This window comes from Syngnathoides biaculeatus, chromosome 4 (genome assembly GCF_019802595.1).
Source record: "Syngnathoides biaculeatus isolate LvHL_M chromosome 4, ASM1980259v1, whole genome shotgun sequence".
In the NCBI taxonomy this organism is placed as follows: Eukaryota; Metazoa; Chordata; class Actinopteri; order Syngnathiformes; family Syngnathidae; genus Syngnathoides; species Syngnathoides biaculeatus.
This window is the reverse complement of record NC_084643.1, coordinates 13674716-13687541: the sequence shown is the minus strand read 5'-3', so window position 1 is coordinate 13687541 and position 12826 is coordinate 13674716. Positions and strand designations below refer to the sequence as shown.

General features: G+C 43.9%; 1 protein-coding gene across 9 annotated transcripts in view; it reads left to right on the top strand.

The window, feature by feature from the left end:
• gtf2h2 (general transcription factor IIH, polypeptide 2) overlaps positions 1-12826 on the top strand; it is an 84180-nt gene that overhangs the window by 50605 nt on the left and 20749 nt on the right. For all 9 annotated transcript variants that reach the window (XM_061818329.1, XM_061818333.1, XM_061818336.1 and 6 more), the window contains 3 exons: positions 3007-3061; positions 9380-9488; positions 9579-9669. In XM_061818329.1, the coding sequence (XP_061674313.1) occupies positions 3007-3061; positions 9380-9488; positions 9579-9669 (255 nt within the window). The remainder of the gene's footprint in view (positions 1-3006; positions 3062-9379; positions 9489-9578; positions 9670-12826) is intronic.

Below are 12826 nucleotides of genomic sequence, written 5' to 3'. Positions count from 1 at the left end.
TGGTTCAAAAGGACCGCAGGAGCATGGGAGTTTGAAGCCATTTCTTGACTGCATTTAGTGTGTTTAGCTTACATACAAACACACACACACGCACACACCGAAAACCAAGCTGCCCACATTGGACCAAGAGTTTGCAGACCCTTCTTTTTCTTTTGGCTTGTCCTGTTAGGATTTGCCACAGCGTGTCATCTTTTTCCATCTAAGCCTATCTTGTTTATCCTGTCTTAACACGCACTGTCTTCATGTCCTCCCTCACAACATCCATGAGACTTTTCTTTGGTCTTCCTCTCGCTCTTTTACCTTGCAGCTCCATCCTCAGCACCCTTCTACCAACATACTCTCTCTCACCTCTGGATATGTCCAAACCATTGAAATCTGCTCTCTCTAACCTTGTCTCCAAAACATCCAACTTTGGCTGTCCCTCTCATGACCAAATATCTAATCCTACCCAACCTGTTCACATCAAGCAAAGAACATCAGCATCTTCATTTCTGCTACCTCAAGTTCTGCTTCCTGTTGTTTCTTCAGTGCCATCGTCTCGAATCCGTACATCACCACTGTTTAATAAACTTTGCCCTTCATCCTGGCGGATACACTTCTGTCACAAAGAACACCAGACACTTTCCACCAACTGCTTGGACCCGTTTCTTCACTTCCTTACCACACTCTCCATTGCTCTGTATTGTTGACCCCAAGTATTTGAAGTTGTCCACCCTCGCTAGCTCTTCTCCCTGGAGCTTCACTCTTCCTCCTCCGCCCCCTCTCATTGATGCGCATATATTCTGTTTTACTTTGGCTAATCTTTCTGTTTCTCCACCTGCTCCCTGATTTCACTGCATATCACAATATCATCTGTGAACATCATGGTCCAAGGGGAATCCAGTCGAACCTCCTCTGTCAGCCTATCCATTACAACTGCAAACAGGAAAGGGCTCAGCGCGGAACCCTGATGCAGTCCCACCTCCACCTTAAATTCGTCTGACACACCAACGGCACATCTCAATGCTGTTCTGCTGCCCTCATACATTTCCTGTACTATTCTAACATATTTCTCCACCACACCAGACTTGCGCATGCAGTACCACAGTTCCTCTCTTGGTACTCTGTCATAGGCTTTCTCTACGTCTACAAAGATACAATGTAGCTCCTTCTGACCTTCTCTGTACTTTTCCACAAGCATCCTCAAGGCAAATAGTGCATCTGTGGTACTCTTTCTCGGCATGAAACCATACTGTTGCGCGCAGATACTTACTTCTGTCCCGAGTCGAGCCTCCTCGACTCTTTGCAATAACTTCATTGTACGGCTCATCATCTTTATTCGTCTGTAATTTCCACAGTTCTGAACATCACCTTTGTTCTTAAAAATGGGGACGAGGACACTTTTCCTCCATTCTTCAGGCATCCTCTCTCCTGCTAGTATTCTATTGAATAAGTTGTCAAAAACTCCACAGCCAACTCACCAAATTGCTTCCATACCTCCACTGGTATGTAAATGGGACCAACTGTCTTTCCATTTTTCATTCTGTTCAGTGCCTTTCTAACTTCTCCCTTACTAATTAATGCCACTTCCTAGTCATTCACACTTGCCTCTTCGACTCTACCTTCTCCCAATTTCTTCATTCATTAACTTGTCAAAGTACTCTTTCCATCTACTTAGCACACTACTGGCACCAGTCAACATATTTCCATTGCTATCCTTAAAGGTCAAGTGTGACCCCTATTAACGTTCTAAAATAGATACTGCAATAAAAAATACATATAACATTATTCACTTCAATGCTTCTATGAAAAAATAAAGATTAGCGGAGAGCGTGCCATCCATGTGCAAAGTTGCAGAAGTGTCATTCGACGACATCCAAGTGATCGCTATATTGGCTGCCTGTCTTGTCCATGACGTCACCCTGGACAGCCGCCATGGAAAACACGCTGTGGACCCTACTATGGGAGATGAACACGCTCCTTCTGACATGGAAGCTCTTTTCGAAGAAGAAAACATCACACAAAGTTCCTTTACCGAATGCCGAACTTGACCATCATTTCTTGATCACCCCTGGTTCCTTCGCCAACATGTCCATTGAAATCTGCTCCTATCACAACTCTCTCTCTCTCTCTCTCTCTCTCCTCTCTCTCTCTCTCTCTCCTCTCTCTCTCTCTCTCTCTCTCTCTCTCTCTCTCTCTCTCTCTCTCTCTCTCTTTCTCTGTGTGTGTGATGCTCAGGACTACTTCGTTGAGTTCCTTCCAGAATTTCTCTTTCAATTTTGAGGTCACATCCTTACTGTGGGGCATAGCCTCAATTTTGACTTTCAGTCTCATCACTCGATCTGATACTCTTTTCACCTCCAAGACATTCTTAACCAGCTCTTCTTTTAAAATAACCCCTACTCCATGTATCTTCCCATCTATTCCATGGTAAAATAAACCCTGCACCTAAACGTCTAGCCTTACTCCCTTTCTACTTGCTCTCTTGAATGCACAATATATCAACCTTTCTCCTAATCATGTCAACTACCTCCCGAGCTTTTCCTGTCATCGTCCCAACATTCAAAGTCCCTACACACAACTGTAGGGTTTGTGCATTCCTCGTCTTCTTCCGACTAAGCCTCTTTCCTCCTCTTTTTGGTCTTGGACCTACATTATCTGAATTTCTACCTACGCGTTGCAGATTTCTGAGTGCGGGGGTAGGAAGCCCGGGCCATGACCTAACTGTTTTAGAATTCATATGATGAACGCTCACATATGTTTGGTACAGTTTTACGCTGGATGCCCTTCCTGACGCAACTCTGCACTTATCCGGGCTTGGGACCAGCCGACAGGTAGCACAATAATGTGCTGCCCAACGGGCTGCAGATAATAATTGCAGACCATTGACACTATTTTATTTATTCATTTTTTTTTAAAAAGTAATAGTTCCTAAAAATCTGAGTTTTTCTTTTTTGACGGTGAGGTGTTACTTTTATGGTATCACTATACAGTGCACCCAACCATTCTGTGTGGTTTCATTTCCAGGTGGGAATTATCGTTACAAAGAATAAAAGGGCTGAGAAGCTTACAGACTTGTCAGGTAAGGTGCCATGTCCCTCTACTATGTTAAGTATGCATGCAAGAGAATATGGGTGTAATTTGTTAATTTGCTCATTAAAAGATGGAAATTATTTTATTTTTTTATGAATTGTTATTTTTCATCCATCCATCTTCTACAGGTGAGCTCGGTCAGGTTGTGGGGCTAGTAACTTTCGGACGGAGGCCCAGATTTCCCTTTCCCCAGCTACTTCATCCAACTCTTTCGAGGGGATCCTGAGATGTTCCCAGGACAGCCATATGACATAGTCTCTCCAGCATGTCCTGGGTCATCCCCGGGTTCTCTTTCTAGTCGGATGTGCCCAAAATTACCTCGGTGGAGGCACCTTGGAGGGATCCGAATCAGAGAACCCAGCCACTTCATCAGGCCCCTCTCAATGCAGAGAAGCAGCAGCTTGACTCTGAGCCAGTCCTGGCTGACCGAGCTTTTCCCCCTATCTCTAAAGGAGCGCCCGGACACCCTGCAGAGGAAACTAATTTTAGCTGCTTCGATCTGGGATTTTCTTCTTTCAATCATGACCCACAACTCATGACATGAGTGAAGAAAATGAGAGAAGTTGTTCACCAGGTTTGCACACACTGCTGGAGCGATTTTTGTCTCACTCCTCCACACAGACCTTCTCTAGATCAGAGAAGTTTCTGGGCTGTCGCTGAGGAACACGGAGCTTCAGCTCCCTCCAAAAATGTTCTATTAGGTTTAGGTCTGGAGACTCGCTATGCCATGCCAGAACCTTGCTATGCTTATTACGGAGCCACACCTTGGTTTTCCTGGCTGTGTGCATTGGGTCATTGTCATAGTGAAAGACCCAGCCACAACCCATCTTCTCTCTGCTCTGACTGAGGGAAAGAGGTTGTTCCCAAAATTTCACAGTACATGGCCGCAGTCATCCTCTCCTTAATACAGTACAGTCGTCCTGTCTCATGCAGAAAAACACCTCCAAAGCATGATGCTACCACCCTGTGCTTCACAGGAGTGATGGTGTTCTTGGGATGGAACTCATCATGTTGTCTTCCTCCAAACACGGTTTCGTGAAATTATGACGAAAAAGTTCAATTTTGGTCTCATCTGACCACAAACCTTTCTCCCATGTCTCCTCTGTATCATCCAAATGGTCATTAAAAAATAAATGGTCGTCCTTCCGTGCCATCCATGTTTTCAAACCAGGATGTCTTAGTGTATTACCAACACTCACCTTGGAAACAGTGTCCCAGGTCTTTTCAGGTCATTGACCAAGTCCTGTCGTGTAGTCCTGGGCACATTCCTCACCTTTCTAAGGATCACTGAGACCCCACAGGTGGAGTTGTACAATTTTGTCTCTGTTGTCTTTGGACAGCTCTTTGGTCTTGGCCTTGTTAAAAGTTCGAGTCTTGCTGATTGTATGAGGCGGACAGGTGTCTTTATACAGCTAATGACCTCACACACGTGCATCTGATTCAGGATAATAGAGTAAGGCGGACTAATAGTTTTTTGATGGTCAGAATTCTAGATGATAGGCGTTCAAATACTTATTTGCAGCTGTATCACACAAATAAATCGTTAAAAAATCATACATTGTGGTTTCTGGATTTTCTTTAGAGTATCTCTCTCACAGTGGACATGCACCTACGATGAAAATTTCAGACCCCTCCATGATTTCTCAGTGGGAGAACTTGCAATATATAAGGGTGTTCAAATATTTATTTTTTTCACTGTAAGTGAGAGGAGGAACCTAGATCGACTGGTAAATTGAGAGCTTCACCTTTCAATTTAGCTCCTTATTCACCACAATGGACTGATACAAATTGCTTATCACTGTAAATGCTGGACTGATTTGCTTGTTGATCCCCCACTCCATTCTTCCCTCACTCTTGAACAAGACCCCAAGATACTTGAACTTTTCCACTTGGGGCAGGATCTCATCCCCCTGGAGAGGGCACACCACCCTTTTCCGACTGAGGACCATGGTGTCAAATTTGGAGGTGCTGATTCTCAGCCCAGCCTGTTGTGAACTGCTCGAGTGAGAGTTGGAGATCATTGTTTGATGAAGCCAACAGAACCACATCATCTGTAAAAGGCAAAGATGCAAGACTGAGGCCACCGAACCGGACCACCTCTGCGCCTCGGCTGCACCGAAAAATGCTGTGAACAGAATCAGTGATGAAGGGCAAACTTAGCCGAGTCCAATTCTCACTGGAAATGAATCCGACTTACTGCCAGCAATGCGGACCAAACTCTGACACCGGTCAAACGGGGGCCAAACATTTCGTATCAGGGGGTTCGATACCCCATACTATACGGTTGATTAGATTCTCCAAGTCCACAAAACACATTTAGACTGGTTTGGGGTTATCCCATGCACCATGCTGAGAGTGTAGAGCTGGTCCACTGTTCCACAGCCAAACAAAAACCACATTGCTCCTTCTGAATCTGTGATTCGACTTCCCCACGGACCCAACTCTCCAGCACTCCAGAATAGACATTACCAGTGAAGCTAAGTTGTGTTGACATGATGATTAGGAGAAAGGTTGATATATTATGCATCCAAGAGAGCAGGTGGAAATGTAGTGAGGCGAGAAGTTTAGGGGTAGGTTTTAAATTATTTTACCATAGATAAGAAGAGAAATGGAGTAGGGGTTATTTTAAAGGAAGAGCTGGCTAAAAATGTCTTTTAGGTGAAAAGAGTATCAGATCGAGTGATGAGGTTATGCATAATGTTATTCATGGCTCTGCCCCACATGAAGGATGTGACCTAGACTTGAAAGAGAAATTATGGAAGGAACTAGATGGAGTAGTTCTTAGCATCCCAGACAGAGAGAGTTGTGATTGATGCAGATTGTAATGGGCATGTTGGTGAAGGAAACAAGGGGAATGAAGAAATGATACCAAAGTATGACAGGAAAGGAACTTTGAGGGACAGTTGTTGATGGACTTTGCAAAAAGGATGGAAATATTTTATCAAACACTTTTATTTCCCCCCCCACCAGAAGAGGCAGGAATATATGGTGATCTACAAGAGTGGAGGTAGAACCACACCGATTGATTGCATTTTGTGCAGACGATGTCATCTGAAGGAGGCTACTGACCATAAGGTAGTGGTAGGGGAGAGTGGACCTTGACAGTATAGGATGATGGTGTGTATGATAATCCTGGGCAGGGGGATTAAGAGGACAAAGGTAGAACAGACAACCATGTGGTGGAAGCTGAGAATGTTGTGTGACAGTTTGGAAGGAGGTGAAATGGGCTCTTTGGATAGAGGATCTCACGACTACTACTATCAAAGTGATTAGAGAGACAGGTAGGAGAGTACCTGGTGTATCTTCTTGTAGTAAAGGGGAGGAGGACACTTGGTGGTGGAACATCAACATACAGGAAGTCATACAAGGAAAGAGGTAGACAAAGAAGTGGGACATTGAGAGGACTGAGAAGAGGTGAAAGGAATAGATTGAGATGGAATGTCGTGCAAAGTAGAGGTGGCGAAGGCTAAGCGAGGCATATGACACCATGTACATCAGGTTGGACAGTTTTTGACCAACTTATTCAACAGAATACTACCTGGCAAGAAGATGCCTGAAGAATGGAGTAAAAGTGTGCGACTTCCTAAGAACAAAAGCGTTTTGCAGAGCTGTAGGAACCAAAGAGGAATAAAATTGATGAGCCACATAATTAAGTAATGTGAAAGAGTCGTGGTGGCTAGAGTCATGACAGGCATAACTATCTGTGAGCAACAGTATTGGTTTCATACCTAGAAAGAGTACCACAGATGCATTATTTGCCTAGAGGATGCTAGTGGAAAAGTACAGAGAAGATCAGAAGGAGCTACAGTACATTGTGTCTTTGTGGCTCTAGAGAAAGCCTATGACAGAGTACCAAGAGAGGAACTGTGGTAAGGGATGTATAAGTCTGGTGTGGCGGAGAAATATGTCAGAATAGTAGAGGACATGTATGAGGGCAGCAGAACAGTGGTGAGGGTTTGTCGTAGGTGTGACAGAAAAAATTAAGGTAGAGGTGGGACTGCATCAGGGATCAGCTCTGAACCTCTTTGTGTTTGCTTTGGGAATAGAATTGGCTGCATATGAGTTTTGACAGGAATCCCCTTGGACCATGATGTTCGCAGATGACATTGGGATCTGCAGTGAAAGCATTGAGCAGGTGGAGGAACAATTAGAAAGATGGAGTCATGCACTGGAATGGAGAGGAATGACAATTAGCTGAAGTGAAACTATATTTGTGTGTGAATGAGAGGGATGGAGGGGGAAGAGTGATGCTCCAGGGAGAAGAGATTGTGAAGGTGGACAACTTTAAATACATGGGGTCAACAATCCAGAGCAATGGTGAGTTTGGAATGAGAGTTAAGAAACGGGTCCAAGCAGGTTGGAACAACTGGCGGGAGGTAGCTGGTGTGTGATGTGACAGAAGAGTTTTCTTCTAGGATGAAGGCCAATGTTTATAAAACAGTGGTTAGGCCAGCCATGATGTACGGATTAGAGACGGTAGCAGTGAAAAGACAACAGGATGGCGAGCTGGAGGTGGCAGAAATGAAGATGTTAAGGGTCTCTCTCGTTCCGAGTAGGTGGGATAGGATTAGAAATGAGCTCATTAAGGGGACAGAAGTTGGATCTTTTGGAGACAAGGTTCGAGAAAGCAGACTTCGATGGTTTGGACATGACCAGAGGCGACAGAGTGAGTATATTGTTAGAAGGGTGCTGAGGATTGAGCTGCAAGGCAAAAGAGTGAGAGGAAGTCCAAAAAGAAGGTTGATGGATGTTGTGAAGGAAGACAGGAGTGCAGTTGGTGTTCGAGAGGATGATGCAGGCGATAGGCTTACATGGAAAAAGATGCCTCTCTCTGCCGACCGCTAACGTAACAAGCCGAAAGGAAAAGTAGAGTGCAGTTTTAAGAATTGGTAAACATGGAATAAAACCTTGTCTGCTTGCTGCTCTCATCATGTGGTGCACTTGAGATGACCACCACACCTCATTATATACTTAACTTTTTTCTCAACAGACACACAACGCAAATGTTAAGTCAAATTTAGAGATCGAAAACTATCCATCCATCCATCCATCCATCCATCTATTCAACGCTTATCCTCACAAAGGTGTATGGAGTGCTGTAGCCGATTCCAGCTGTCATCTGGCAGGAGGCAGGGTACACTCTGAACTGTTTGCCAGTCAATCACAGGGCACATGGAGACAGACAACAGTTGCACTCACAATCACACCTAGGGGCTATTTAGAGTGTCCAATGAATGCATGTTTTTGGGATTTGGGTGGAAACTGCAGTGCCCAGAGACAACCCATGCATCCACTGGGAGCACATGCAAACTCCACACAGGCAGGGCCGGGATTAAGTCCTGGCCCTCAGAACCGAGGCCAACGCTTTACAGCTGCGAGATCAAAAACAAATCTTTTTAAAACAAAAAAGTGACATTGTCTTTGGCCATTTTACTTTTTGAGTTTTAGCGAAAATGTATTTTTTTCTCAATGATTTTTGCAGTCCCAGTACATGCAAAAAGAACTTTACACAAGTAGCCAAAATATTTGTCATTATATTAACTTTCCTCTGAGATTCTTGTGCTATCATGGGAAGAAAAACATTTTTTTTTTTAGTTATGTTTGACACAACTAAAAGAAAATTCATCATGCTTGGGTTTGTAAATGTTTTGCTTATTCTTTTGTTAAACTGTTGATAACTCACAGACTTTAATGATTATTGAGACCCCACGAGGTGATATCTTGCATGGGGTTCCACTTCAATTGAGATTGACCGTCATGTTTAGCTTCTTCCATTTTCTAATGATTGCGCCGACAGTGGACCTTTTTTCACCAAGCTCCATGGGAATTTCTCTGTAGCCCTTTCCAGCCTTGTGTAGTTGTACAATTTTGTCTCTGGTGTCTTTGGAAAGCTCTTTGGTCTTGGCCATGTTAAAAGTTTGAGTCTTACTGATTGGATGGGGTGTTTATGCAGCTAAGGACCTCACACAGGTGCATCTGATTCATGGTAGTACATGGAGCGGAGTTGGACAGGAATAAGAGGTCTTTGAGGGTCAGAATTCTAGCTGATAGACTGTTCAAACACTTATTTGCAGCTGTATCACACAAATAAATCATTTAAAAAAATCATACATTGTGATTTCTGGATTTTTCTTTTTAGATAATCTTTCTCACAGTGGACATGAACCTACAATGAACATTTCAGACCACTCCATGATTTCTATGTGGGAGAACTTGCAATATAGCAGGGTGTTAAAATACTTGTTTTCTTCACTGTAGATCTTGGATAACTAACTTGCTATACTTTATATCTGTGTTCATCCAACAGGGAACCCAAAGAAACACATTGAAATTCTGAAGAAAGCAGTGGAAAGCACTGTTTGTCTAGGGGAACCATCTCTGTACAATTCCCTGAACTTGGCCTTACAGACCCTGAAGTAGGTTGTGTGTGCACGTGTGTGTATGTGAGAGTGACAGTGAAACCTTCTCGTGATGTAATTTACAACTTTTTTTTTTTTTCAATGAAGACACATGCCTGGGCACACAAGCCGGGAGATTGTGATCATCCTCAGCAGCCTCACCACATGTGACCCAGCCAACATCTATGAGATGATCCAGGTGATACACATTCAGACTTGCCGAGACAGCTCTCTGTGAAGCATCCTCAGCTATTCCCAACTGATGACTCGTTTAGATCTCGTCATGCAGCAGAGCATTGATGAGAAATTAAGCCCACAGATCCATCCATTCATTTTCCAAGCTCCTTGTCCTCACAAGGGTTGTACCTGATTAATATAATGTAATTAGGCTTAGAAACACGGTTGTTGTGTATCATTTTGGTCTGGTTTTCATTGGAACATTAGAGGTTGTTCCTTGGTGCTTTTTTTTAGTAGTCGTAGCTCATTGGATGAATTTAGACTTGCAGTGTGGGATCGACCAGTCAGCTGATTTGGTGGAGTTCTCGAGGGCGCCAGACCCCAATCTTTTTCGTTTTACATGGACATATTTTGATGGACCATCGTAGCTGCTGTTCAGTGAGACGAGTTTTATGAAGCCTGTGGCTTCATTGGTGGCCTGCAAGATCAGTCACCATCAGGGGGAGTGACAATACAATGATACCTCTACCTACAAAACCTTCGTAATGTGAATTGTAAATAGCGTAGTTCGTTCCAACCCCCCGACTACCTCTCCCCATCTGCCAAAAATAAGAGTTCAAAGTAAATAATGGAAAGAATCATTGTTCATTGTTAATTCATTGTTGTTCATTTACCTTTGGCGTTGGATGTCAATGCAAAGAGAAGGGTCAGAGACAAGCAAAAGGCATCGTGGGGGACGGAGTAGGAGGCAAACCTTGACAGCCGAGAGAAAATGTACTAACGAATGTACGCATCCACACAACTTAATTCCACTGACGTTTCTTCGGGCCCATGTTTAAGATGGATAAAATTTCAAAAAACAAACAACAAAGTTGTACTTTACTCATAAGTGTTATATGCTTGTGACAGCGTGTGACAGCGCTCGCGGGAGTCGGTGACAGTCGAGTGTTCAAGAGAGTCAAAAAGCATCGTGGGTAAAGATTCACATCCCTCCTAGCGAAATGGGTTCCGGGAAGATGCTACGGTGATAGCCAATGGGAGACCAGCTCTCTCGCCAAATTCGTTTGAGTTGAAGCTGCGCGGCCTATCCTAACCTAGCTCAATAACATCAAGTAACGTATGTAATCAAATATATGTTGAAGAGGTAATCATCAAATGTTAGTACTTAGACGACCAGAAAACCTACGTTTCGTTTACAACAAGGGCCGTGAGTACATAGTAGGAAGTTGGGCAAGTAGAAACGTCAACTTCTTCTTTTCCTTTCGGCTTGTTCTGTTAGGGGTCGCCACAGCGTGTCCTCTTTTTCCATCTTAGCCTATCTCGTGCATCTTCTTCTATAACACCCACTGTCCTCATGTCCTCCCTCACAACATCCATCAATCTCTTCTTTGGTCTTCCTCTCGCTCTTTTGCCTGGCAGCTCCATCCCCAGTACACTTCTAACAATATACTCACTCTCTCGTCTCTGAACTTGTCCAAACCGTCTAAGTCTGCTCTCTCTAACCTTGTCTCCAAAACATCCAACTTACTTGCTAATAGGCCCAGACCACCTTAGCTTAGCTGGCTTACTACGAGGCGTGTTTGTGATCAAACAGTGCTGTTAAAGAAACATCGAACGTGTGTAACTTCATAACTTCTATGACGAGGGCTATGAGGACTTACAGGAAATTTAACAAGTCTTATCTTAGTTCATCTTAGTACCCAAATTGGTGCCGTATCATTCACGTTGAAGTTGCTCAGCCCAAGTTAGCCTACCTTACCACGCAAACAACATTACCTACGTACGGTTGATATATTGTGCATCCAAGAGCGCTAGTGGAAAGGGAGTAAGACTAGAAGTTTAGGTGCAGGGTTTAAATTATTTTATCGTGGAGTAGATGGGAAGTGAAATGGAGTAGGAGTTATTTTAAAAGAAGAGCTGGCTGAGAATGTCTTGGAGGTGAAAAGAGTATCAGATCGAGTGATAACGTTATGGATAATGTTATTCATGGCTCTGCTCCACATGTAGGATGTGACCTAGTGTTGAAAAGAGAAATTATGGAAGGAACTAGATGAAGTAGTTCTGAGCATCCCAGAAGAGGCAGGAATATATGGTGACCAACAAGAGTGGAGGGAGAACCACACCGGTGGATTACATTTTCTGCAGACGATGTCATCTAAAGGAGGCTACTGACCGTAAAGTAGTGGTAGGGGAGAGTGTATCTTGACAGCATAGGATGATGGTGTGTATGATAATCCTGGGGGGTGGATTGAAAGGACAAAGGTAGAGCAGACAACCAGATGGGGGCAGATGGTGGACTTCGCAAAAAGGATGGAATTGGGAGTGCTGAACACTTATTTCCAGAAGAGACAGGAAAATAGTGACCTACAAGAGCAGAGGTTTAAGCACGCAGTTGGATTATATTTTGTGCAGGCGGTGTAATGTAAAGGAGGTTACCGATTGTAAGGTAGTGGTGGGGGAGACTGTAGCTCGACAGCAGAGGATGGTGGTGTGTAGGATGACTCTGGTAGGGGGTTGCAAGACTGAAAAGACAAAGGTAGAGCAGAGAATCAGGTGGTGGAAGGTGAGAAAGGAAGAATGCTGTGTGGCCTTTCGGAAAGAGGTGAGACAGGCTCTAGATGGACAGGATGATCTCCCAGAAGACTGGAGTACTACTACCAAGGAATTCAGAGAGGCAGGCGGGAGAGAACTTGGCGTGTCTTCTGATAGGAAAGAGGAGAAGGAGACTTGGTGGTGGAACCCCAAAATACAGGGAGAGATGAGCGAAGAAGAATTGGGACACAGAGAGGACTGAGAAGAGGCGAAAGGAAGTCATTGCGATGCGTCGTGGGGCAAAGGTAGAGTTGACGAAGGCTAAACAAGCGGTATATGACGACATTTACACCAAGTTACATACGAAAGAAGGAGAAAAGGATCTCTCCAGGTTGGCCAGACAGAGGGATAGAGATGGGAAGGATGTGCAGCAAGTAAAGGTGATTTAAGATAGTGGATGGAAATATGTTGGCCGGTGGCAGTCGTCTGCTAAGTAGATGGAAAGAGTACTTTGAGAAGTTAATAAATGAAGAAAATGGCAGAGAAGATAGAGTAGAAGAGGCAAGCGTGAATTACCGGGAAGTGGCATTGATCAGTAAGGGAGAAGTTAGAAAGGCACTGAACAGAATAAAAAATGACAAGACAGT